The following is a 27876-nucleotide window of genomic DNA, read 5'->3' as shown; positions in this document are numbered from 1 at the left end:
ACAGTTTATTGGTTTAGGACCTATTATTAATAGGAAATAATTCCATCATGGCAGAATCAATGCATCTGCAAAAACTGTACACCAACTACTACCAAAGTTCTACATTTCCAAGGTTATCATAAAGTTGTGCTGTGTCTACATGGTTCTGCACAAAGGCGTTGTATGCAAGTATTTCATGCAAAATGGACTCTGTTTCTCTAACCTATAGAACCATCTGTCACACTATGTGGACTTTAAAGAAAAAGCTGGGCTTGTTGCCAGATCTAGTTGACATAATGGCCCTCACTTATAACATCTCATCTCTACACAACCGAAGACAAAGGCCACTATCCTGTTTGGTATTTATGAACATGGAACTCCAACTGCAAAAACTGGCATGAAAATCTCACAAAGGGCTTCTTCTGTTTGTTTGCATGTGACCAGCACCTTTCCAAATACTGCAGGAGCTCCCTCCTTTAGAAATCTATGCACACATAAACACTAAATAGGATCCCAGATTTCCCATTGCAGGGTTTTCAGCAGGAAGAAGAGAAGGAGAGCCCCGTCTTGAATGTAATGGTAGAGAAATGCCTATGAATTCTTAAAGCCTTGCTTCTGATTGCTGTAAACTTGAGCAGTAGGGAAACTGTAATCTATCCAGTTCTAGCACCAAGTTCGTAACTCATGTACATTAGTCATTCCTGTGCAAAGACCTATTGTTTTCTATCCAATTCCAGCTAATCAGTGGTATTTTAACCATAGCCTGCCTGCTTTCCTGCCTTGTAATAATGTTCTGAGGATGTTGGGCTTTTAGCCTACGACAGGTTTTCCCTGCAACATGATTACTCATTGCAATAGTTGCTGTTTACTATTGAAAACTTTTGTGTCCTTTAGCAGATTTTATGGTCCTGTTTGTTTGCTTTTGATAAATTTGAACGTCTTGTCTCCTTACGATGTAAGGAGTCTGCAGTTTGTGTTTCGAGAAGAGTCTATAGATGTGTTGTGTGAAAGTTTGTTAATTTCTTACCACATCAAAAAAATAGGTTCTTTTTTTCCTTCTCAAAGCATTTGAGCACAGAGGCTTCTTTATACAGTAACACTTTCCACTGCATTTTCGTTGTCAACCATTTTTTCCAAGGCGAGAGTGCTGGAGAATTCTCCCAATGCTTTTATCACTGCAGCTTCTTGGATCAGGAAAGCAATTTATTGCTGATTGCAGAACTCTTGAACTCCGCCTGGCAGCTTCATTCTGAAATTTCTCTGATCCATCCTCCTAGTAATTTATTTATATATTCCTTTGAAATTATTTTCGGGACTGCTTGCAAACCTCTTGACATTGCAATATCCATGTTTTAAAATCTTATGCTGTTGTTTCCTTCTCCCTTTGTGTTCCAGATAACAGACGAGTAACTCTAGAAAGGTCACGTTCCCGCCACAATGGAACTATCACAGCTGTATGAATCCACCCTCCCATGCCAAAGAACTGGAAAGATGTTTTAGTTACTATAAATGGAGACATGCTGAAAAGAATGTTTGAAGAGCAAGTATGATCAGAAATGAAATTTAAATGAGTTCTAAGGAACAACAAGAAGAATGTGCATTTTTGCAGATGTCAACTGTGACAAAAAAAGTCAATCAACTTACTGTATATTACTAACAAAATTGTTAAGAACTGTAAGCAGTGTTAAAATATAAGATTATGTCTCTACTTCACTAGTATTACTTGAGATTGTTAAGCCAATAATTAAGGCTGTACACACACTTATATATGTAAAGGTGGACAAGGCATAAGTGTATTGTTAAATCAATGGCATTGAGGGATAAGGTCAATGAAAGAGTTCAGGAGATCAATTGTAGTTCTTATTTTGACATGAAAGAAGAGAAAATGGGAAACATGCATATGGATGAATTTAGATATGATTATCAGAAATTCCATTTTCAATATACCGCACATAAGATACCTTTTTTTTTAAGCTTGAGAAAGCACTGTATATGTCCCATCAGTTCCCTTTTCTCAAGTTTCAATCATGATGGGTTCACCTATCTTAGTTGCAGTTATACTTTTATCACAAATCTACACTCAGTGGAAAAAAGATATATAGCTTTTTATCATTGCTAAATAATAATAATAACAATAACAATCATAAAGAATAAGAACATAGGATTGTACCAAAGTTAAACCATATCACATGCAGAATATGTTTTTAACTGTATTTAAAAATGTATTTTCTAATTATGCACTTATGTAAACTTTATACAGATATTTTGAGGAAAAATTCTTAACTATTTTCATGGTTCTAAAACTCCTTTACCTTTTAAGTTTTCAGAGACATAATCTCTTCCTATGAAGATAATAAAAAAGGTACACTTGAAACAATTGAATGCCAAAATTATTTTAGCCCATATCAAGATGACCCTATTGGTAAATTAAGAGCAAAGAGAGGGACTGCCACATGCATAAGCAATACTATCTAGCAACAGCCTTCCACAATCTACAACCCTCTAGATGTGTTGGACTACAGTTTCCATTAAGTAGAAGCAGTATGGCCATTGGCTATATTGACTAGAGATCATGGAAGCTGTAGTCCGGCACTTCTAGAGGGTGCAAGAATGAGGAAGCCTGCTGTAGCACATCATTGCCTGACTTTTTTTTTACTGATGTCAATTCTATATCAGGCCAAAGATCATCAACCTCAATCAGCTGATATTTTAAAAGCCAAAGTCCTGTTGCATCAATTACACCTGCAGAAGAGTGATTACACAATTGGCAAGGATAATTTTAGGTATTTGATAGCTTCCTACTTGTGTCCTGCAATTTTTCCAACTCCTATGTCATCACTGTTATGTGGGAGCTGCAAGATTGAAGGAGGGAGTCTTTAATTTCAGAAAATCCCCCCTGATGGTGATGTCACAACCCTTCTGCAGGTGTAACTGATGTATTGGGATTTGGGCCTATATGTTTTAGAATAGTATAAATTGCTCCTGCCATGTGTGTGCGTGCTTCAGGAGGATAGGGCACTTCCATCAGAGGGAATTGCTGTGGCCAAGATGTGCAAAAATTTACTTTAGTTCTTCCTACTAATCAGTTTACAGGAGCCAATTTAACATGGCTGATGGAGGGTACATTTAAGTACTGCAGCAAAAGATTCTATTAGAGTAATAGGATGGAATTGCTTTTGTATCAGACAGTGTTTAAAACTCAGGAGAAAGCCCTCCTTGCTCAGTTTCCTCAGAAGTTTTAGAGTCGCTACCAGATGCAGCAAGCAAGGGCCAAAATGCTCACCTCTGGGGAAAAAAAAATTCGTAGGTTAGGAAAAAAACATGTCACAGAGGAATAGGCTTCAGAAATCTCCCCAACAGCTCAGCATTCCTTCTGAATCTTTCGTAGTGGATCTCCCAAGTTCTCCAGTGTAGGGTGGGTGGGGAGGGCACTGCAAGGAAGCAAATTAGATCATCAGTGGTTGCTGCTCTTCCCATTTCGCCAACAACTGCCTTCCATTAGCAGTGGGATGACAATTGGGATACATTCACAGTTTTCCCAGCCCAGCAAAATTATGAGTCACATTATAACCTTTTGGCTGGAGAGTTCAGGTCAGGACACATGGGGTTTCATCTTCATAATATCCTCAAATTCTAGGATGGACAGGAATGGTGACTGGACCAGCTTCCCTAATCAGGTCTTCCTCATTTGGCGCTAATTGTACATTTTTCTGATGCAATGTGTTGTACAATAGAAGGTTCTACATTGACTCTACTGCAGTTTTCTTAGCCACTGTTCATCTAATACACCTTCAGTAAGCCAAGGTAGATAATCATTGGTCCATAAATTCTCATGCTTAGGCACTGAATGGGGTGTATTATAATGGAATTACAAACCTGTGTTTTTATTGTGCCCTTGCTACCAATCTAAGAAAGAATGGAGCCCGTCTGTTTGGGTAGGCTCAAACTGGGGTTCAAAGCAGCTACTTGCAGGTTCATCCTGTCTGTGTATGCTGCTGAAGAATTTAAATTCAGTAAGAAAGAAATAACCTTAATGGCATTCTCATGTCCCTCCAGTGAAGTAGAGAATATTGCAAAAAATTTCAAATGGCAAAATATAGGTCCTTTTAGGGAGTGAGGGTGGAAAAAGGATGCCGGCCCACTAAACAGTTTCCTTGACATATGATTAGAGCAGATGAATCAATACCCTGAAGTTATTTCCCACGTTAATAATTTATTAATAGTTGCAAGATGACTAATAGGATTTTTTTTAAATTACCAATCTATCTAAATAGTCTAGCTCAAGTATTTAGAATCAAATTTATTTAATACATAAAGCCAAAACAGTAATTCATTTGAATGAGGAAAGTGTGTCTTTTCTAATCTACAATATCTTGAAGACAATGCATTGCAAATCAGAAAAGAGAAATAAGTTTCAATAATTTAAAAAGGAAGATGTTTGAAGAATTTATCAGAGCATTAGAAAAGGGTTGGGGGTTTTTCTACCTGTAACATTAATTATTGAGGGCAGTATTTTTATTTTTGTCATTTTGCTTTTGAATAACTTAATAATGGGCAACTGAATAGTTTAAAAAACCAAATTCTGTCAACAACCAAATCCGAAAGGAACCTAAAGATATTCTGATATTTCAGTTTTACAAATCCAGTCATTTTCTTCCATCTTTGGGACATTCTATGTAATTTAGCATATATGTTTCTTAATAAAGAAAAAAAAGTGGGGAGTATATTGTAAATACTGGGTGCTAGTATTTATAAAGTCTAAAAAAATATTTTCTAACGTTTATGTTGGGTCACTGAATCTTTTGATAGCTTTTTATTGTATTTGAAAATGCAGATTTTTTTAGAAAGACACCTTGCTTTATGGTATTAGTATGATTCCTATGCTTGTCGTATGTTTACCTAGTGACCTAGTGAATTTGTAATCTGGAGGTCATTGCACCATTTCCTAAACTGCACTTGCCTTATTTTATTATCTAAATGGAAATAATTACTAAAGAATTGCGCACAGATACACAGATACAGGCTCCCACCTGACAAAGGGGGGCAAACTTTGGAAACTAAATGTTGAGCCTTTTGTGACACTGAACACCACTATTGAGCTTGCATATTTTAAGAAAAAATGTATTTCTGATATTGCAGAAGACATTTGTGTGCATTTATATTTTAAGTGAAGAAAATTAAATATAGCATTTGTGTTTTGTAAGTTACATTTCTTCAAAATGTTTGCAGAAATTTAAAATAAAATGTTAGATGTGGAAACTGAAGCTAAATTCTGATACCCTGAACTAACACATATCCCTTAAAATAATTGGAGTACCAGGAAGATCTGCAAAATTCTAGTCATTGCTTAAGCATACTTCCTGCTTGATTGCTTAGAAAAATGTAAAGGAAATAAAACCTTCTCCAAACAAACCCATTTTAGGCAAATTATTCATTTTTAAACAGAATTTCTAGGGGAAAAAACCACTTTTAACAACAAGCCCCCAAATCTCTGTTTTTTAATGTAGTTATTGGTGAGTGAGGATTGCTTGTTTCTGCTAACCACTGTTTACCAGCCTGTGACAAACATACAGAAACATTATATGCTTAAATACATTTAATTTATACCTGCACGTATAAGAGTGTTTACTACCTCAGAATGCAATTCAGCTTGAAATACATTGATTAGACCATGGCAGAGGAAGCTCTTTTCTCCACATGATCTCATCAGTCTAAATTCACCATGTCTTTTTTTTTAACAGGTAGTATGTGGCACAGAATCCAAAAAATGCACATACATACATGCACGCACCACCGCCATCACCTCAGTTACTATAAAGGAAAACAGGTTCCTGTGTATAACAAATTAAGGTGTGAGAGAGGCAGTCATGGTCACCAGTGTCTCAGACGTGGCCAACAAGAGCTTAAAGGGTTTCGTTAATTACAAGTTTTAATAACTTCAAATTTGAGTTTACTCGTTTGTTCATGCAACTAGAAAGAAGGAACCAGTTCACAGGACACTTCTGCAGATGGGAGATTTGTCTCTCAGGCCACTTGAAGTGTCTATAATGTCTGAGCCAGGAGCTCATGGATTTTAGTGCCTCACCCTACCTGCCATCTTGGTAGCACATTGTCCAACTGGAAAACATTCCGCAGTCATAATTTGTACCTTCTGATGCACAAGCTGTTTTGCAGAAATGATTTATTCTTGAGAATAGTCATGTTCAGGACATGCTGAAATAAAAAAGCAACATCCAAATAAGCTCTTTCTTAGCTTCTGTTTTAGAGTTGAAATAAGAAACTAGCTAATGCAATGTTCAGTTCATTCTCAGATCAAATATCCCACTTTTATCCCATCTTCAGATCCTGTCTGTCTTCTTTTCCATTCCTGATGCTGCAAGAAAGGTATAAAGATCATCATGGTAAAAGCCAAAGACTTCCAGGCTTGCATGAGCATGTGTAGACTGCTCATGTTGCAAGTCAGACTAAGATTTCTGTCTGAACAAAATGCTCTTAAAAATATTTCCACAGTCTTGCAGATAAATGCAAAAAGCTAACTAAGCCTTCATTGTTTGTAGTCATGGGACAGTTTGGCTTTTAGATCTTGCAAACTGCTCACTCAAAAGTACTGCCTAATGACAAAGGAGCCCTCCTGGCCAAAACAGATAAACACTAGGTGATGTTACAGGCTTATCATGCAGAATTTTCCATAACTGCAATTAACTTGTCTTTTTAATTAAAAAGCATATTAACATCTATGTGCGTTTGGAACAATTCAGTGTTAATAATGGCACATGTATTGCCCCTTTATACCTTTCCCTTTGCCCAGGACACAAAGAGAACGGATTTCCTGTTTCTTAAGCACATGCCTGCGTTGTTTTGCTTTGATTTAAGCACTATAGTATAGCTGGAATTTTTCACACCCAGTAGACACTTGGCAGGAAGTAGCTATGTAAAGAAAGAAGCTGTAGTATGTGCCATGGTATGTTTTTTTCCTCCTTTCCTTTCCTTGTTATTATTTTGTTAGAACTTGCAAATTCAAATAAGTAACTTGCATTAAATAGTCTGTTTACATTGCAGGCTATTGTAAATGTAAGACCCATTCTTGTAAGAAGTATGAGTAACCAGAAGTGCACATCCACTATTAACTTCTTTCTGCAGCACCAGAAACTTGAAACTTAGGACTACATTCTTACCTTGCCTAGATGTGCACCACTACTGTCAACATCATTGTCCTGTATCCATGTTATTCAAAAATGCCAGTTGGAATAATGTTCCACCCATGAAACCTCACTATCAGTACAGATTGTATGATATGTGGTTCTTGGTTATTCTTGATATATGAGCATTTATGCCAAATGTATGCACCAAGGGTGTTTATCATTTCACTGCTACATTCTGTTGCTCATGTCATGTGCCAGTTACGACCACAATAATGTGAGGTTCCCTGAGTGAGTTCTGCCAGCAGCAATTTATATGATGCCCCCTTGTCTGTTTCTGGTTATACCCAGAATATGTGGATGACCAATATTTTTGGTGTTAACATGCTGGGTTAGAGGAGGCATCCACCATTGTACAAGGCAAAATGAAAAATTGCCGAGGAGCCCCGTTAACACACATATACCTTGCTTTTTCCTATCTCATTGAACATACCTTCGTGAACAATGCATGAACGCATATTTAATCTAGAGATGCTTATTACTTCCCAAATCTCTTGATTAGCTACCTTGAAATAACTAAACAAATTATACCACTTTTGCAGAGATACCATATAATGCAATAGCTTTTCTCTGACATGATTCTAGTTTCTAACATCTCTTCAGATAAGCACTCTTCAAGTATTCATCACCGTGTGGTTTGCTTTTCTGTGGCCGTGCTTGGTAGCTCCCCACTCCCAATGACTTTATCCCCACTGGCTACAGAGTCACACCTCTGCATGTTGAGCAGAAGATCTGAAGGAATCCTTGCACATTTGGGGATGTGATGACATTTGTGATTTTTTGTGAACAGGGACTACAATAAACTTGCAATCTACAAAATATCTTTTTTTTTTTTTTGCCCCACTGATTCCAATGCCAACTCAATACAGTGGTGCCTCGCATAGCGAGGTTAATTGGTTCCAAAAAAAACATCGTTATGGGAAAACATCGTTAAGTGAAACGTGTTTTCCCATAGAGATGCATTGAAAACCGGATAATCCGTTCCAATAGGAATGGATTATCCGGTTTTCTCCCCCACTATCGGGCGCAGCCCTTTGGGAGAAGCCTCGGGGGAGGGGGGGAAGACGGCATCGGCTCCTGCCTTCTCCCCCACCACCTGGCTTCTCCCAAAGGGCTGCCCCGACTGTGCTTGCAGCAGCGGAAGAGGTGCCCGGTGGAGGAGAAGGCAGGAGCCGATCTGTCATTTCTCCTCCACCGGGCACCTGCTGCTGCAAGCACAGTCGGGGCAGTCCTTTGGGAGAAGCCGGGCTGCTCCGAAGAAAGGCAGAAGCCCATCCGATCTCCCCTCGCAACCATCGGGAGCAGCGGGAGAAGCTGCCCGGTGTGGAGGGGGGGAGATCGGATGGGCTTCTGCCTTTCTTCGGAGCAGCCCGGCTCCTCCCAAAGGGCTGCCCCGAAGTTGCTTGCAGCAGCCGAGGAGGTGCCCGGTGGAGGAGAAGGCAGGAGCCGATCTGTCATTTCTCCTCCACCGGGCACCTCTTCTGCTGCTGCAAGCACAGTCGGGGCAGTCCTTTGGGAGAAGCCGGGCTGCTCCGAAGAAAGGCAGAAGCCCATCCGATCTCCCCTCGCAACCATCGGGAGCAGCGGGAGAAGCTGCCCGGTGTGGAGGGGGGGGAGATTGGATGGGCTTCTGCCTTTCTTCGGAGCAGCCCGGCTTCTCCCAAAGGACTGCCCCGACTGTGCTTGCAGCAGCAGAAGAGGTGCCCGGTGGAGGAGAAATGACAGATCGGCTCCTGCCTTCTCCTCCACAGGGCACCTCTTCCGCTGCTGCAAGCACAGTCGGCCATGCCTCCCACCCTTCTCAAGCCGCAGGAGGTGGGTGGTGGGTGGGAGGCATAGCCGGACTCCTCGCCAGGCACCGCGGCTCCGATCCGATCTGAGCCGCGGTGCCTGCCAAGGAGTCCGGCTATGCTTCCCACCCCCACCCCCACCTCCTTCGGCTTGAGAGGGGTGGGAGGCATGGCTGGACTCCTCGCCAGGCACCGCGGCTCCGATCCGATCTGAGCCGCGGTGCCTGCCAAGGAGTCCGGCCATGCCTCCCCCTTCTCAAGCCGAAGGAGGTGGGGGTGGGGGTGGGAAGCATAGCCGGACTCCTTGGCAGGCACCGTGGCTCCGATCGGATCGGAGCCGCGGTGCCTGGCGAGGAGTCCGGCCATGCCTCCCCCTTCTCAAGCCGAAGGAGGTGCGGGTGGGGGTGGGAAGCATAGCCGGACTCCTTGGCAGGCACCGCGGCTCCGATCGGATCGGAGCCGCGGTGCCTGGCGAGGAGTCCGGCCATGCCTCCCCCTTCTCAAGCCGAAGGAGGTGCGGGTGGGGGTGGGAAGCATAGCCGGACTCCTTGGCAGGCACCGCGGCTCCGATCCGATCTGAGCCGCGGTGCCTGGCGAGGAGTCCGGCCATGCCTCCCCCTTCTCAAGCCGCAGGAGGTGGGGGTGGGTGGGAGGCATGGCCGGTCTCCTTGGCAGGCACCGCGGCTCCGATCGGATCGGAGCCGCGGTGCCTGGCGAGGAGTCCGGCCATGCCTCCCCCTTCTCAAGCCGCAGGAGGTGGGGGTGGGGGCGGGAAGCATAGCCGGACTCCTTGGCAGGCACCGCGGCTCCGATCCGATCTGAGCCGCGGTGCCTGGCGAGGAGTCCGGCCATGCCTCCCCCTTCTCAAGCCGCAGGAGGTGGGGGTGGGTGGGAGGCATGGCCGGTCTCCTTGGCAGGCACCGCGGCTCAGATCGGATCGGAGCCGCGGTGCCTGGCGAGGAGTCCGGCCATGCCTCCCACCCTCCTCAGGCCGTGGGGGGAGGGTGGTGGGATCCATCCGGATCCCCCCACCCTCTCCCCGCGGCTTGGATCCCACCCGCGGCAGGCTACCCCATGCATGGTCGGACTCCTGAAAGTCCGACCATGGCCGGGGAAGCCAGCCGCGGGGAAGGGGAATCCCAGCGGTGGCCTCGGAAGGACCCTTCGGAAGGGTCCTTCCGAGGCCACCGCAGGCATTTTCCCCCAGCTGAGCTGCGGGAGCACTCCTTCGGAGGCTCCCGCCGCTCAGCTGGGGGAAAATGGTGCCTATGGGGAAAACATCGCAAAGCGATTTTTCCCCATAGGCAACATCGTTATACGATCGCAAAAGCGATGGCAAAAATGCCATCGCTATGCGAATTCATCGTTAAACGGGGCACTCGTTATACGAGGCACCACTGTATATAATTCTAATCTGGATTGTAGCATTGTCTATTCTAGATTAGACATCAAAATATATTATAAGTGAGATGCACTAAAATGTTTAAAAGCTTTCTATATAATATCAGTACTATTCACAAACTAAATGCATTTTTGTGATGTCAGAGTTTGGTTATAAATTGATTTAAATTTGTTTTTAAAAATCAGCTTTTGCTTTGCAATATCTTATGCTTATTTAATTTATCTTGAACAACATTCTAAAGTACTTCTCTGCTACAAAGTTCTGCTTTTTGGAGGGTGGGTGGAGTTTTGTTTTTTTAATCTGAAGTGTCAAATATATTTCGTTGAAATGAGCAGGGAAAATGCCTTCTGTAATTACTAATTTTAAACAAAATAAGAGACCATATTCTTTTTAAAGTGTCAATTCCTGGTGGTACATGTTAAAAATCTTAACAATATAATGCACAATAAATATCAGTCTGTTTTATTTCCTGTGTATTTAGTTGCATTACAGCACTTCTGATAAACATAATAAATTAATTAAGACATTGATGGTTGTTGTGGGTTTTTTGGGCTCTTTGGCCGTGTTCTCTGTGGGGAAACTTTTGAAAAAATACAACCTACAAACAGTATTCAAACCCACCACAAAAATACAACAAACGTTAAGGTCAGCAAAGGACAAAAGGGACCCACCGCCACCACTGCAGGAGTATACGGGATACAGTGGACCCTCTACTTACGGAATTAATCTGTATTGGAATGGTGGCTGCAAGTCGAAAAGTCTGTAGGTCGAGTCTCCATTGACCTACAATGCATTGAAAACCGATTAATCCCATAACTGGCCGTTTTTGTTCCATTTTCGTTGCATTTTGATTTTTTTCTGGTCTGTGGGTCAATTCTCTGACTGCAAGTCGAATCTAAATTTTGCAGCCAGAGAAGTCTGTAAGTCGAGCCGTCTGTAAGTCGAGGGTCCACTGTACCTTGCATTGTGGCCAGGTATATATTGGAACCACAAAACGCGGCATCTACACCAGAATCAAAGAACATGAGAGACACGGCAGACTAAAACAACTGGAAAAATTGGCAGTAGCTGAACATGCCGTAAAACAAACTGGACATTTAATTTTATTTTAAAAATACTGAAATACTGGACAGCACCAGCAATCATTATATTAGACTGCACAGGGAAGCCATTGAAATCCACAAACACCAGCAAGGCTTCAACAAAAAAGAAGAAAGTTTAAAACTCAACCTGGCTCCCAGCACTGAAAATTACAGCCTACAAAAGGTCAACAAACTCTACCCAGCCACAAGGACCAATGATCACTGCACTTAAAAGACAAGCTAACGACACCCATCAATCACAGTGACAGATAATCTCTCCCTCTTATTACAACAATACACCCACAACAAAAAACACGCTGATCAACACAATCACCCATCTCCTGTGATGCTATAAATACTCAACTATCAAAACACATTGCTCCAGAGAACAGACAGAGTTCTGACTCCTGTCCTCTGAAGATGCCGGCCACAGAGACTGGAGAAATGTTAGGAAGAACAACCTTCAGAACATGGCCAAAGAGCCCGAAAAACCCACAACAACCATTAGATCCCAGCCGTGAAAACCTTCAAAAATACATTTAACTAAGACATTGTTCATGTTTTCAGACAATTTTTAGTCCTTACCCTAATCAAAGGAACTAGTCTGGGAACCTAGTAGGAAATATTTGCCTAAGTACCAAGCACAAGCTTTCAGTTTGATTTGAGAGAAGGATCTGCAATGAAAACTTTAAAAAATAAAGTGTTCTTTGGAGAATGAAGTTCAGTAATTCAGTATTTCTGAATCCAGTATATGTGAATCCTGGGGGCATAATCTTCCTGTAAAGATCCTGATAAAAATGATGACCATGAAGAAAAACAAGACTCCATTGCACAACACAAACAGTACCGCAGACTTCACTTGCTAACCCCCAAAACTCAACACACACACACATGCAGGATGTTGCTTCTTAAAGACCATATCAAAAATAAAAGACTGGGGCAAGAGTGCATCTTTAAGAAGACTGATATTCTCTGGAAAACCTATAATTTTGCCCAAATGGAGGCTTTAAAATATAGAGCTTTGAGAACTAGCTGGGTAAGGATTAAGTATAATTTTTAAAGTTAAGGAAACAGAAGCTTTTAACCTAGAAATTCTCCCCTTGCTAGGGCTTCAAATTTCTGCTTACCAAACCTTAAAGCAAAAACAGTTACTCCTCAACCTTTCTCCCTACTTGTTCAGTATTCAAGCTATAGCAAGTTTATTCTGCCAGAGACAGCAAGCATATCCATCTGGACAGTCAGTTACTTGCTGAATATAGACAACCACAAGGACAAATGAAGGTTGGGGGTACATTGCAGTTGGAGGGTACACCTCTGGAGAAGAACCTCTGTTACATCTATTTCTGCATAATTTTTGTTGTTGTGTTTAGTCATGTCCAACTCTTTGTGACCCCATGAACCAGAGCACGCCAGGCCGTACTATCTTCCACTGCCTCCTGGAGTTTGATCAGATTCATGTTGGTAGCTTTGATGACACTATCCAACCAGCTTGTCCTCTGTCGTCCCCTTCTCTTCCCTTCACTCTTTCCCAACATCAGGGTCTCTTCCAGAAGTCTTCTCTTCTCATGAGATGGCCAAAGTATTGGAGCCTCAGCTTCAGGATCTGTCCTTCCAGTGAGCACTCAGGTTGATTTCCTTTAGAATGGATAGGTTTGTTCTCCTTGCAGTCCAGGGGACTCTCAAGTCTCCTCCAGCACCACAATTCAAAAGAATCAATTCTTCAGTGCTCAGCCTTCTTTATGGTCCAGCTCTCACTTCCATACAACGCTAATGGAAAAACCATAGCTTTGATTATGCGGACCTTTGTCGGCAAGGTGATGTCTCTGCTTTTTAAGATGCTGACTAGGTTTGTCATCACTTTCCTCCCAAGAAGCAGGAGTCTTTTATTTTCATGGCTGCTGTCCCATCTGCAGTGGTCATGGAGCCCAGAAAGTAAAATCTGTCACAGCCTCCATATCTTCCCCTTCGATTTGCCAGGAGATGATGGGACTAGTGGCCATGATCCTAGGGTTTTTTTTGATGTTGAGCTTCAGACCATTTTTGGTGCTCTCCTCTTTCACCCTCATTAAGAGGTTCTTTAATTCCTCCTCACTTTCTGCCATCAGAGTGATATCATCTGCATCTCTGAGGTTGTTGATATTTATTATTATTATTATTATTATTATTATTATTATTATTATTATTATTATTATTATTATTATTATTATTATTATTATTATTATTATCATCATCATCATCATCATCATCATCATCATCATCATCATCATCATCATCATCATCATCATCATCATTATTTATTTATTTATTTATTTATTTATATCCCGCCTATCTAGTCTTGTTAGGACCACTCTAGGCGGCTAACAACATAACAATAATACAATTATATATATATAAAAAACGATTTCACATAACAGAAAATACAAACAAACTGGGAGAGCTGCAGAAGAAGGGAAAAGGTGTCAGGAGTTATCTGTTGGGAAGGCCTGCCTAAACATCCATGTTTTTAATTGTTTCTTAAAAATGCCCAGCGAGAGAGCCGCGCGAATCTCAGGAGGTAGGTTGTTCCAAAGACAGCAATTTTGTTCAGCAATTTTAATTCCAGCTTGGGGTTCATCCAGTCCAGCCTTTCGCATGATGTATTCTGCATATAAATTAAATAAGCAGGGAGACAACATACAGCCTTGTCATACTCCATTCCCAATTTTGAACCAATCAGTTGTTCCATATCCAGTTCTAACTATTGCTTCCTGTCCCACCTATAGATTTCTCAGGAGATAGATAAGGTGGTCAGACACTCCCATTTCTTTAAGAACTTGCCAGAATTTGCTGTGGTCCACACAGTCAAAGGCTTTTCCGTAGTAAATGAAGCAGAAGTAGATGTTTTTCTGGAACTCTCTGGTTTTCTCTATAATCCAGCGCATGTTAGCAATTTGGTCTGCCCCTTCGAAATCCAGCTTCTACCTCTGGGAGTTCTTGGTCCACATACTGCTGAAGCCTACCTCGTAGGATTTTGAGCATAACCTTACTAGCATGTGAAATGAGCGCAATTGTATGGTAGTTGGAGCATTCTTTGGCACTGCCCTTCTTTGGGATTGGGATGTAGACTGATTTTTTTCCAATCCTCTGGCCACTGCTGAGTTTTCCAAACTTGCTGGCATACTGAGTGTAGCACCTTAACAGCATCATCTTTCAAGATTTTAAATAATTCCACTGGAATGCCATCACCTGCACTGGCCTTGTTGTTAGGAGTGCTTTCTAAGGCTCATTTGACTTCATTCTCCAGAATGTCTGGCTCATGGTCAGCAACCACACTATCTAGGTTGTCCAGGACATCCAGATCTTTCTGGTATAATTCTGTGTATTCTTGCCACCTCTTCTTGATGTCTTCTGCTTCTGTGAGGTCCCTTCCATTTTTGTCCTTTATCATGTCCATCCTTGCACAAAAGGGTCCTGTGATATCTCCAATTTTCCTGAACAGATCTCTGGTTTTTCCTTTTCTGTTATTTTCCTCTATTTCTTTGCATTGTTCATTTAAGAAGGCTCTCTTGTCTCTCCTTGCTATTCTTTGGAAGTCTGCATTCAACTTTCTGTAACTTTCCCTATCTCCCCTGCATTTTGTTTCCCTTCTCCTCTCTGCTATTTGTAAGGCTTCCTTGGACAGCCTTTCTCGCATTTCCTTTTCTTTGGGATGGTTTTCGTTGTTGCCTCCTGTAGAATGTCACAACCCTCCATCCATAGATCTTCAAGCACTCTGTCCACCAAATCTAGTTACATAAATCTGTTCTTCACTTTCACTGTGTATTCATAAGGGATTTGGTTTAGATTGTACCTGTCTGGCCCAGTGGTTTGCCCTACTTTCTTCAGTTTCAGCTTGAATTTTGCTATAAGAAGCTGATGATCAGAGCCACTGTCAGATCCAAGTCTTGTTTTTGCTGACTGTATAGAGCTTCTCCATCTTTGGCTGCAGAGAACATAATCAATCTGATTTTGATATTGTCCATCTGGTGATTTCCTTGTGTAGAGTCGCCTCTTGTGTTGTTGGAAAAGAGTGTTTGTGATGACCAGCTTGTTCTCTTGACAAAACGCTATTAGACTTTGCCCTGCTGCGTTTTGAACTCCAAGGCCAAACTTACCTGTTGTTCCTTTTATCTCTTGACTCCCTACTTTACAATTGGTGCATAAACTTGGATTACTGTGATGTTGAAAGGTCTGCCTTGGATTTGTAATGAGGTCATTTTTGAGATTGTATCCCAGTACAACTTTTCCCACTCTTTTGTTGACAATAAGGGCAACTCAATTTCTTCTATGGGATTCTTGCCCACAGTAGTAGATATGATAATCGTCTGAATTGACTTCACCCATTCCCGTCCATTTTAGTTCACTGACACTAAGGATGTCACTGTTTATTCTTTCCATGTCATGTTTGACCACATCCAGCTTACCAAGGTTCATAGATCTTATGTTCCAGGTAACTGTTCAGTATTTTTCTTTGCAGCATCAGAGTTTCCTTTCACTTCCAGGCACGTCCGCAGCTGAGCGTCCTTTCGGCTTTGGCCCAACCACTTCATTAGCTCTGGAGCTACTTGTACCTGTCCTCTGCTCTTCCTCAGTAGCATGTTGGACGCCTTCTGACCTGAGGGGCTCATCTTTCAGCATCATATGTTTTAGCCTTTTGTTTCTTTTCATGGAGTGTTCTTGGCAGGGATATTGGAGTGGCTTGCCAGTTCCTGATCCAGGTGGACCACATTTAGTCAGAACTCTCCACTATGACCTGTCCATCGTGGGTGGCCCTGCAAGGCATAGCCCATAGCTTCTCTGAATTATTCGAGCCCCTTCTCCACTACAAGGCAGTGATCACATTCTATTGGTAGCAGACTTCAGTTTGGGGAGCCTGTTTTATTTTTTAGTCTGACCTTGAGATCCACCAAAAACACCCTTGTCAGACATGAGATAGGAATTCAAGAATTTTGAGCTCATGAATTTGTTTTAAGGACCAGAAATGAATGTTTTTCACAATTCTTCCATACAAATATCCACTGATGCTTACTCCGTGCTTTCTTTCACCAGTAGTTTAGTCTTCTTGCTGAGATTTTTAAATATTTTAAATATGGAAGTTGAAAATCTTTGCAAAACACTCAGAATAATGCATTACGCTAACTACAATGTATGCTCCTATATAATGTCAAATTGGCAATAAATAGAGACAGCCACCTAGACAGCCAGCACTTGTTCGAAACAATAACCAAGTCAAAAACTCATTGAAATGACACTTTAACTATTAATGCCCTGATATTCTGTTCTCATTCTTTCAATACCTGTGTAATTGTCACATTATTTTTGCTAGGGGACTTATAAGGTTTTAATATAAAATCTTACAAGTTGCTTGATATGTTTGCAGTCGTCTGCCCATATTTCACACCCTTGTAATGACAGTTGACAGTTGGATAATATGCTGGTGGAGTACCCTTGTGGCACAGTATTTCAAAAGTCTATCTTTCCTTTTGTACTCCTTTCATGTTTCACAGTCCAAAGAACTTTAATTGGAGATGGTATGGTCAGTGTTGATAAAGTCCCAAGTAATGTTCTTCAACCTTGCGCTGCCCCATTATGATAATCAAATTCAGCATTTGCAGTTGGTGAAGCCCAACTGGAAGAGGTCATCTAAGATTGTGTTTTCTGAAAATAAGTCTTAAATCTAGAGCATATAGGTGGTACTGGAGCTGAACAGAGATTCTGCTTTCCATCTTACCTGTAGAATGTCCCTGCTGGTTTAGTAATATGCCTTATGGGAAATAAGATATTTCAGATGAGGTGTTAAACTATGGTTATGTGCAGGTGAGAACAACTCACCTTGCGAGGGAGCAGCCTGGGTAGGTGGGGACTCGTTAGCCTGGGAAGGCAGCTCATCTAGGAGAAGGAAAACTCTGATTTCCAACTTCCACTGCCTTGTGGCTATATCCACTGATGGAAAAGGCTTCAGGAGTTAATCTTGAGACAAAATCTGGAGCCGGAGACCTGGAGGCAGTTCGTGTCATTCTGGCAACTCCTGTGACATTGCTGGAACCAGTTGTATTCGCTCTTGCCTTACCATTGGACTATTTCAGTGATGTGGAGAGGGGGGATTTGCTGCTTGGGTAACAGCCTATCCTCTATATTATTTTACCCAGGCTTCATGCTCTGGAGAGGACACTCCAGCTTCGCATACAGTGTCAAAGTCCTCCATACAGAGCATGTTACCATAGTCTCTGGAGACTGAAGGATGCCTATGAGGTGCACATGTGCATGGGAGCTCAGAGCTCCATCAGTGCAGTGCGGTGGCAGCCAGGGTCGATGCCTATTTACTTTGGGTTTGAGATGAAAACACACATCCCGTGTAGACAGGTGATTCTCTTACACAACAGGATGAAAATCAGAGGGAATGTTGATTATAAGATCAATTAATCTTATGGGCAGCCTCTGATTATGCGACAATAATGAAAAAGCATTCCAAATGCAAACAAAGGCATGCACAAGTACCTGCTGCGTAGAAGAATGAACTAAGATGAGGGCAGAGATACCTCACAAAATCCTTTCCTAACATCCTTGGTTTTGAGGACTCCATGCATTTATCATGAAGGGCTGGAAAGGGTTTCTAAGCACAGTCAGTGAGAGTAAAATTGGAAGCTTCTACATGATTCTGTGGTGTCTTCCCTGCATCTAAACCTTATGCCCTTGCAACCCCTTAGCAGATCTTCACGCTCACCAAGCAAAGATAATTAGAGGAGTTCGTGTGCATGGATACATATTTGTATCCACACTACCCATATACAGTTTTAGACGATGTGGAAGAAAATATACCGGTATGCACCATCTCGAGTGCAGTTACTACTGTTTGTGCTGAAATTATTTTACCAACCAGAAGGGAATCACTTTGCAAACTTATGTACCATATTACTGAATGAAGTAATATATTTAGGGTGAATTAGGACCATGGTCACCCAAGCTGCACTGTTCCTACTAATAGCAAGTATAATTGCTAAGTGACAGAAATATCCTGTGGTTAGAATAATGCACCAAAATGAACTGTTGATGTAACATGTAAAAACTGCCAGTCAGGTTGAAAATTGCAGCCCCTGTAATTACTGGTTTGTTTCCCTGTTTCTAGAGCGTCTGGCAAAGATGATGGTTCTTTGGACATGCTGCCTTTCGTAGAGCAAGTTCCTCTTGTGTTTGATCCCCTGGGTAACATATTGGCCATTTTCCATCATTAGGCACTCTGCATAACTATTTCCATCCCCATAGTCCTACTCATCTGAGCACAATTCTAACCCCTAGAACAAAATAGAAAGCAAGTACTGGTACAAGGAATGAATTTCAGGAGGAAGTATTTTTTAAAAATCTGGTCTATCACACTGATTTGCATTTGCAATTTGCAATGAAAATGCCTCCAAGGATCCCATTACTATATTAATTCACATCAGATGTGTAAACTCTCCAGAGATACAGTCAGTGTGAACTATATGCAGGAGTCTGTTGCACATGATACTCTGTGCAATCATAATGCCTTTTATATTGATTGACTCATATCCGTGCTCCTTGGAAACAGCAGCTAATCTTAAAGAGCTGTAGCAGCTGCCGGGATGTGATTTCTGTATGATGGAGTGAAGCTTATTCAGCAATCCTGTGATGATTAAGGTAATAAGGGTAATTTATTGCTTCTTTCGTCTTAGCAATACCTCAAGCCAAAACGCAAAACCACTTACTAAGAGAAACAAGAGACTACGGACTCAGTGGATAGTGAAGGGCACCAAATCTGACACAGAAAAAAATTGGCAGTGTATGTATATTTTATGGGTGCATTTCAATAGAACTGGAGCTAGAGACACTATGCCACACACTTACAAGACCTGTGACTTTAGTGTTTGTTGCCAAGCAATGCTTCAAGAAACAGATGTGTCTACCAAGCACACTTGCCATTGTGCCATTCCTTCTCTTAACTCAGGTTGAGAGCACATGATAGAATAATGGCACAGACACAGTCTGCGGCTTATTATAGGGGCCACAGGACACATAGGCTGAAACTGGCAGACAAGTATAGGAAAAGATAACCTGCTATTTGTCAACAAGGTCAGGTCTGTTTTCCTCGGGATTGGCAACCTACAAGTCATAGAATCCTTGTGGTAATCAGACCAGTCTTCTGAAATTCATGGCTTACTTGCAAAAACTTGCAACCTATCAGTTAACACCTCTGGAAAGAGTGTCCTGTCCCTTCTTCAGCAAGGGAAGAAGAGAGAGAAGGTGGCTAATAAAGATGGAAAAGAGAAAGAAGGAGGGCAGGCAGAAAAGGGTCCTCATCCACTTTGGGTGCTGGCCTTTGCCCAGCTGGCTTCCACCCTGTTTTCAGTCACTTGGAGCTCCCCGTGGTTATGGGACCTTTAGATATGGCGGGGGGAGAGATTGCCTACCCCTGAGTTATCTGAATCAAAAAGAAAAAGATTGAGATTGGATGGTTACTGCATTGGTACCATACCATCAGCCACCCACGTCCATTGTGATACATTTCATATAACATGGTGCAGAAATTGTGTAAAAACAGATACATCACTAATTGCTGGGAAAAGTCACTTTATACTGTCAGACCAGGCAGAGACTACCCTAAGATTGTTTGTTGTTGTTTAGTCATTAAGTCATGTCCGACTCTTCGTGACCCCATGGACCAGAGCACGCCAGGCCCTCCTGTCTTCCACTGCCTCCCGGAGTTGGGTCAGATTCATGTTGGTAGCTTCAATGACACTGTCCAACTATCTCGTCCTCCGTCATCCCCTTCTCCTCTTGCCTTCACACTTTCCCAACATCAGGGGCTTTTCCAGGGAGATTTCTCTTCTCATGAGATGGCCAAAGATACTTCCATTTAAAATGCTAAAAGCTTGAGCCTGAAGCCTTGTGCATTCAAAGCTATCATCTGTGGTAATGTACTATTTAGTTTATATATTTTTCCCATTAATGAAACACTACGTAATATGGATTAGCTAGAAATAAATTAGAATCATCAACTTTTGACTGCCCAGTCTCCTCATTAGACCCAGTTTATGGTAAGCTGCACCAACAATCTACTACATTTCTAATGTGTCTTCTTATTTTGATACTTATAATGAACCTAACTATGAGCATATGGGATGTGGAAGTTTCATCAGTTGCAATGGCTGTCCTTAGAGCCACTTCATAAATATTTATTTTTAGAACATATTGCCTCATTACATAATACCAATTTCATAATTACTTCATTAAAGAGTACTTATACTCTGGGATGCTTTAACATTTATTTAAGGAGGCGTAATGAGAGACTTAGAATGTTGAATTGGCATGGATCAGAGTTTTTAAAAGTTATAGCACTAACTACATGACTAGCATTCATCCTCTCCCAAAGATTTCCAAAGATCATGAGGACCTGTTAGCTTAGATGTGCCAGCCTCTATCATATCAAACAGCAGAGAAGTGACTGACAAAAATGAAATACACAGTGTATTCAACACTCATGGTCCAGGTGAAATATCCTCACAAATGAGTATGTTTTCCTTCAGACCATGTTTATCTAGTGCCTTAGTACTCCGTGTGCAAAAATGAGGTCATCTGTTTACTCTTTATTAATTAACCACATCAGTTTTACTTGCTTGATAATGCATGAGAATCATTTCTAAAGAAAAGCAGAGAATTGATGTTTGCATCTTAGCAGACACCATCTCAAATTAAGTCATTTTGCGCTCCCTTATGCCTGAGGGAGAATGGCACTTTCTACTTAGAGCTTTATTAAGTTATTTATGTACAAATACTTTTACAAGAAGTTCCATCACAGTTTCTGGCTAGAGTTAATTTGTCCACTGGTCAATTCTAAATTGGATTACTGCATTGTAAATTTACATGGGACTGTGGTTGAGCTCATTCAGAACACCAGTTCAGAACAGTTACTAATGGGGTTCAGATGATGGGATTATATCTTGCTTGGTAGTCCATTAGCTCCCAGTAACTTCTAAGTTCATTTCTAGACTATCAAGCCAGCTTTTTATCTTCAGCGGAGCACATTATAAATGAAGATCAGTTTTATTAAATAATGCAAAGAACATGGTTGTTGTAGGTTTTTCAGGCTGTTGGCCGTATTCTGGAGGTTTTTCTTCCTAAAGTTTCATCAGTCTCTGTGGCCATCATCTTCAGAGGGCAGGAGCTAGAACCCTCTCTGTGTTCTGGTGTAGTGTGTGAGATTGTTGAGATTGTAGAAATGCAAAGAACAGTTTAAAAACAACAACAACAATAATAATAATTGTATACCTGTTAAACTGACTAGCCATGTTTATAACTTAGAATTATTCTGCTTCTCCTGCTACCGTATTGTCACTTCACTTCCTATGTGTCTCAGATAAATGTTACATGGCAGGATATGGATTTTCCCCTTTACCTTTAACCAATGGAGCTTGGTGCAAAATCTTCTCTCATTCTTCTTCACACAGCAATTAAAATGTAGATAAAGGGGACTGGTCAACATAAGTATAGGCATAATTACTTCATTAAGCTACCTCAGGTATGTTTCATCTCTAGGGCATGATGCTCATTTATCCAGTCAGGCCTTGAATGGAAAAAAAATCTTTGCTGAACAACCCCTTGGGAATAAGATCAGCAACTGCTACCTGTTGAGCAACTTTTGTTACTTTTTGTGGCATATCCCTTCATAATATCGGGCAATATTTTGCAATTTGAGCCTTTCCTTTGGGTTCCTCTCAAAAAGCTGAGATTGCAGATAGTCATTTGCCCATATTATTGCAAAAAACAGATCGCATGTGTCTGTCTGTTCTCCAGGAAGTAATTATCTGACCTTAAACATGCCTTTAATTTCTCTCAGCACTCTGTCATTTCCCCCATGAATTGGCATCCCTAATATAATCCTATTTACTTTGTAAAGCATAAAGATATGTAAAATGAAAATGAAGTTTGATGGAGATAAATTCTCCTCTCTTAATACTAGAACTTGGAATCTTCCAGTAAAAGCAGCCATACACTCAGGAAAGACAGGAGAGAAAAAAATGATAATTTTTCACAATGTATAATAAGTTATGGAGTTCAAAGCCAAGAATAATTAGCAACTTAAATGGCTGAAGAACAAGACTAGAAAAATTAATGGTGGATAGGCCTATGAATGGCTAATAATGATTTTGTTAAGCAGTCGCTGTAGAGGAGGAACAGAGGAGCATTGTGGCCTCTGAGCCCTCATAGCAGGCTTTCCATAGTCATAGTGAGAGACCTCCACTCCATTTTTTTCTCTTAGTTATTTTCCAAGGAAAGGCCACATTCCCTTAGGGATCTAAGGGAATCTGTTGGGGTCTCATGCCAGCAGCAGAAGGGGTCAAAGCTCAACGGAAGTGATCTACCTTGTTCTTTCTGCTTCCACCCCATTCTTTGTGTAATCTCTCTTTGCAACCCCCTTCTCTCCTCCTCCTCCTCACATACGGGATTCCTGGGGAAGGCAGAGGTGGTAGTTGCAGAGACTTAAATTGATGGCATGTGTGAAGAGGGGGCTTCTGATATTTAGGCCATGGGTGGTGATATCAGGCCTAATGTGGCCTTACGGCCACTGTTTGCCCAGAATCATCTCTTTGGCCACTGGAGCAAGCAGTATATTGGCCTAGAGTGGCCTTTGGTCTGACCCAGTAGATCACTGGTTCTTAACCTTGGGTTACTCAGGAGTTTTGGACTGCAACTCCCAGAAGCCTTCGCCACCTGACTGGGGTTTCTGGGAGTTGCAGTTCAAAAGCATCCGAGTAACAAAGGTTAAGAACCACTGCAGTAGATCACGTCTTATGTTCATAGGCAACCGTCTCCTGAGATCCTTTTAACTGAGGATTCTGGGAATCAAGTCTGAGTGACAGTCTGGATGATGCTCATGCTCTCTGCAATTGTGTGTGAGACATAACTGGAATTGTCTTCTTACATACATGTTTACTCAGATGTGAACTACATTAAGTTTACTGGGACTTACTCCCAGGTAAGACTGCACAAGACTACAGCCTCAGTGTCTGTTTTATGCATCTGTGATACATATTAAGGCCAACAATATTCAAACCACCTTCAAATTATATTTCAGTTCAGTAATAGCCATATTTTTCTTAATGCATAATGTCGAAAGAGGACCTAATTTTATTATTAAAGTGAAGCCCTTTAGTTACCCAATGATAGTGTCTTACTATGTAGTTAAATTAAATATGTGCCAAAGTTAGATGGTTTCTAGAATTAATTCAAATGCTTAGTGCTTGCCTTAAATTGGCATGCTTCCATGATATCATATTCCTGATATTAATCATGTGCTTTAGTAGCTGCCTGTGGCACACGGGAAAAGGGGTCAGAGTTAAGTGATTTGCAAAAATCCAGGTGCTTCCCAGCCAATCTGCAATTGGCCTTATGCTTAGCTCCTAAATGGTTCCTCTCTGTGTTAAAGCATTATTTATTGTGCTATGGCCTCTTCAAAGCAGCACCAAATCACAAGAGGCATAATACTTTTCACATAAAGAAAGAAAGAAAGACCACTTTGAGGGATAAACGTCCCCATTTCCGTGGCTTTCAGCCAAATGCATGATGAAAATCTCTTCGGTCTCTTTGCATCTGTCTTTTTGGGCCAAATTTCCTCAGGGCACATCCCTGTAAAATGCACTGTGCTCCCAATGCTTAAAGCCTATTGTTGTCATTTCTGTTGTTTTGATTTGTAGACTGCCCAATAGTACTAGAGCACTATTTGGGCAGCTTACAAGGTAATTATGTAAGCAACCCTTCCCCGCCCCCAAAGCAAGCAACCAACCTCAGAAGGATAGAGGGCTGAGTCAACCTTGAGCTGGCTATCTGAGCCTGTCATGATCAAACTCAGATCATGAGCAAATGCTTCATTGCAATACTGACACTATCTCTTCTAATATATTGTATCCCTGATATATATAACATATATATTATCTATTGATCTATTGATTTGTATTCTCGAATGTCTTGAACTGAACAATAAAAATCAGATATTTTACTTGCCTTTGTCAGAAGCACCATAGTATAATTAATACTACCCAAGTATGGAATAACTATCACAGATATTTCATCAATATGAATTGATATTGGCCAATTTAAAGCAACACACCCTGCCATAAGGAACCATGTCAATTCATTACTATTGTTCATTTGTTTATTATTAAGGTCCATGACCACAAAAAGAAATTAAATATAATACAAGTTATATTTACAAGAGTCAGAATGGTAAAATAGAGGGAAAAAAGAGTTAAAGGGAATTTATGGCTTAAAATCATTACCGATTAAATCTTCGCATATTTTGCATGCAGCTCTGAGAAATTTTGCATAGGTAAATGTAATCTGGGGATTAAAACCTAAAAGTATTTTACGTGAGATCTCTGTTTCAGGGCAGTCTGAAAACAGGCTCAGCAAAGGGAGCATAAACATACTATGTGGCTCGTGATAGAAATGGCAGCATAATATTATTTGTGTGGTTGATTGTACTCTGCTGTCACCGCAAGGACAAACTATTGATAAACAGCTTCCCATAAATGCCAGCAATGTTCAGTTCTGTCGAGAGAGGAGAATGGAACAATTATCGGTTTTCAGAATCATGGGCTGCGGCATTCCTTATGGATAAATGAATCAAGCCACATCCTCCAATCCCATTCTTTCCATGGAAGGAAAAGCAGGATAGGAAAACAACAGTATCTTTAAGAGGGTGCAGAAGGAAAGCCCTCGGGGCGATTCCCTCTGCATGAGCGTTAGTTGCCTGGTGGCTCTCTCCTACCTCACCCGATGCGCAACCAGTTTCCTTAGATCATTGCCTAATGATCTAGGCCTGTGGCTTCGTTTCCTCTGATCCCTTGCCTCTTTCCCAACTCACAGTCTTTTCCCTTCCCTTCTACAACTACATAGTATGACTGGAGGAGGGAGAGGCCCACCAGAGCTTTCATTCCTCTTCAAAGAAAGCCTACCGATTTGGCAGCATTTCCTGCTTCTGAAGTCTCCCCAGCAGGAAGCCAATCCCATCTCCAATGTGTCATCTGTGCATAGTATTTGAAAACAGTGTTTTTGTTTAAAAACACCAGTATTTTTAAGCTGAATAGAGGTGCCAGGCATTTTGCTGAGAAGAGTGACAGCATGTGTAATGCACTGCACTGCAGATGAGAATACTCTTAATCAGATAGATTTGTGGCAGCCTCATAGAAATTTTGTATACAGGCTGTTGCAGTTACCAGAGATGCAAGAAAGATATTGAAGAGATCTAAAGGAGGAAGGCGGATACTTTAATCTCTTCTTTTGAATTTTGGAGAAACCACATGACTAATGTGAGGGACGTCAGTCTGGGGCAAGCAGCCTGAAAAGAGAAAGCTGCATACAATGTGCCGTTGGCATTTTGGGATGCAGTCCAGTGTCCAATGTAAACTTAGTACCAACCAGGTAAAGTTTTTGCATTCAGTAACGCTAAGCAAACAGTAACATACAGTACTTTTACAGGCTTGGCATTAGTATGTAGCACTTCTGCTGTTTGGAACCACATACCACCAACACTGACCTTCGGCTCCTTTAAATTACAGAGCTTTTTCCCCTTGATGCCCCAGTGACGTTGGTTGATTACGGAGTTCGACATTTGCTACTGCTTTAGTTTCCCACCCACTCATCACACAAACAATGGACTCTCATATGAAGCAATTCCCTAATCTGTGACCATGACACTCTTACAGACTATGTGCGAATTCACTCACTCCTCAAGCAGACGACTGCGAAGGGGTTACCTACTGTATCAGAATATATCAGGTCAGATAATTACCTTTATCCTACCCTTTCATGATCAAAGGACTAAAAGCACAATTGAAAATATTTAAAAAAATACAGTCATCAAGGCAAAGTCACTGAAAACTGCAGTAGCAAATAATATAGAATTGAAAATGGAATATTCAATGCCAGGTACTGCACAGTAGCAGAAAAAGTCTAAATGTGTGCCACACAGTGAAACAAACAGCCAAAGAGACAAGCATGCCCATCTTTAGTGCCAGAAATGCTCAAAGAGAAGGGCTATAAATATTCTTTGTGGTGCCATCACAGTCTCTCGCACGTACCCATCTTCCACATTTGGTTTCATGCAGGAGAACATCCACGAGTAGTCTGAAATAACTAGTAAGGGAAAACACAGACAATTATTGTTGCTCATTCATGCACATACTCCATATATATCAATAATTGCAAATAGGGAGGAAGGTTCTCTCCCATAACTGATGAATATAGAAGGTTCTCAGCCACATCAGTATTTGTTCTAAAAAGTGATATAGTATGGTAGGTGGATACCCAGTGTGGTTTGGTAAACAGAGTGATGGTTTCAGAAGAATTGGGTTTAAATGCCTGCTCATCCATGCAAACTCACTGTGGAGGAAGGAATGAAACTGATAAAACCATTCCTATAATACCTCACATTGAAAACTTTATTAAGGCCAGTAAAAGCCAATTCTGGCACATAACACAGAGATGGTGGCTAGTGTATTGGATCAAGGAGCCCTCAAATCAAATCAAAACAATCAAACACAGAGCCTATGCAGACATGGGTTCATTGGAAGAGGCCCCCGAGTTGCAGGGAAATTCTGGCTCAGGTTGCAACCCATTGCCACTGGAGAGGGGAGAGGATTGGGCAAAATTGGAGATATTTATAGAAGCACATTAAGCTATGTCTATTCAGCTCTTGGAAGGTTTGCTGGAGGCAACTGCCAGCAGTATTGGAGAAGAAAGAGCAGCATTCCATATGGTGAGCTGTTTCTCCAGATCTTTCTCTAGGATATGTATGAAGTTAAATTGCCAGAAGCAAAGCTGTGTGTAAAAACACAAAACTGGCCCAGCCTTTCCCTGCAAATTCCCATCCTGATTCTGTTTTAATGGATTCACTGCCTTCACTCCACTGCACTGGGGACAGTTCCAGAGAAAACTTGCACAGCTGTGTGTGGTGTACTTGGAAGCGCAAGACACAACTCCTGTTCCTATAACAGCCCGAGCCTCTTGTTAGCTTGTCTCAGTGGAGTCTGCCACAAAGCAGGTGTGGACTGCAGGCATCTGTTGGTGGAGAGGAGAGGATCCTGGCTTCAGAAGTATTTGGCAGTGCCAAAGAGTATTACTTCAGTATGTGTCTGGACTTCATGCTGTCTTGCCTATGAGGAGAATAACTCAATGTAGCACACAGGTGCAGAGTTCTTTTAAATCATTTCGTTGTTTGAGGCCTTGTGTGGAATTAAAACAGGCATAGCACCAAGAGACTCCCTACTGAAATCACTGCAGGATTAGATACAAAATGGCAGCTGCCCAATAGATGGAGAAATGAATGAGTTGTTTGACCTGCAGTTGTCAATGGAATTCATTATATTCCTCGTTCCAGAGTCTTGATTTTC

The 27876-nt window shown here is 41.5% G+C and overlaps 1 protein-coding gene and 1 long non-coding RNA gene across 5 annotated transcripts in view; one reads left to right on the top strand and one right to left on the bottom strand.

Moving 5' to 3' along the window:
• Nucleotides 1-5238, top strand: part of DIAPH2 (diaphanous related formin 2) — a 420545-nt gene extending 415307 nt beyond the window's left edge. For 3 of the 4 annotated variants that reach the window (XM_072981023.2, XM_072981022.2, XM_072981021.2), the window contains one exon: nt 1375-4302. In XM_072981023.2, the coding sequence (XP_072837124.2) occupies nt 1375-1439 (65 nt within the window). In that variant the 3' untranslated portion in view covers nt 1440-4302. Of the gene's footprint in view, nt 1-1374 lie in introns of all 4 variants that reach the window. The other variant, XM_078380631.1, reaches the window with a different exon arrangement.
• A 5417-nt stretch (nt 5239-10655) lies between these two features.
• On the bottom strand, nt 10656-26620 carry LOC144584464 (uncharacterized). The gene is made up of 2 exons (XR_013538727.1): nt 26566-26620; nt 10656-25033 (listed from the first exon to the last, which is right to left on the bottom strand). It is a non-coding gene; the product is annotated as an uncharacterized LOC144584464 (long non-coding RNA).
• Nucleotides 26621-27876: the final 1256 nt, after the last annotated feature.

Source organism: Pogona vitticeps, chromosome 11 (genome assembly GCF_051106095.1).
Source record: "Pogona vitticeps strain Pit_001003342236 chromosome 11, PviZW2.1, whole genome shotgun sequence".
Taxonomy (NCBI): Eukaryota; Metazoa; Chordata; class Lepidosauria; order Squamata; family Agamidae; genus Pogona; species Pogona vitticeps.
The sequence above is the reverse complement of the archived record's forward strand: the minus strand, read 5'-3'. Positions and strand labels throughout refer to the sequence as shown.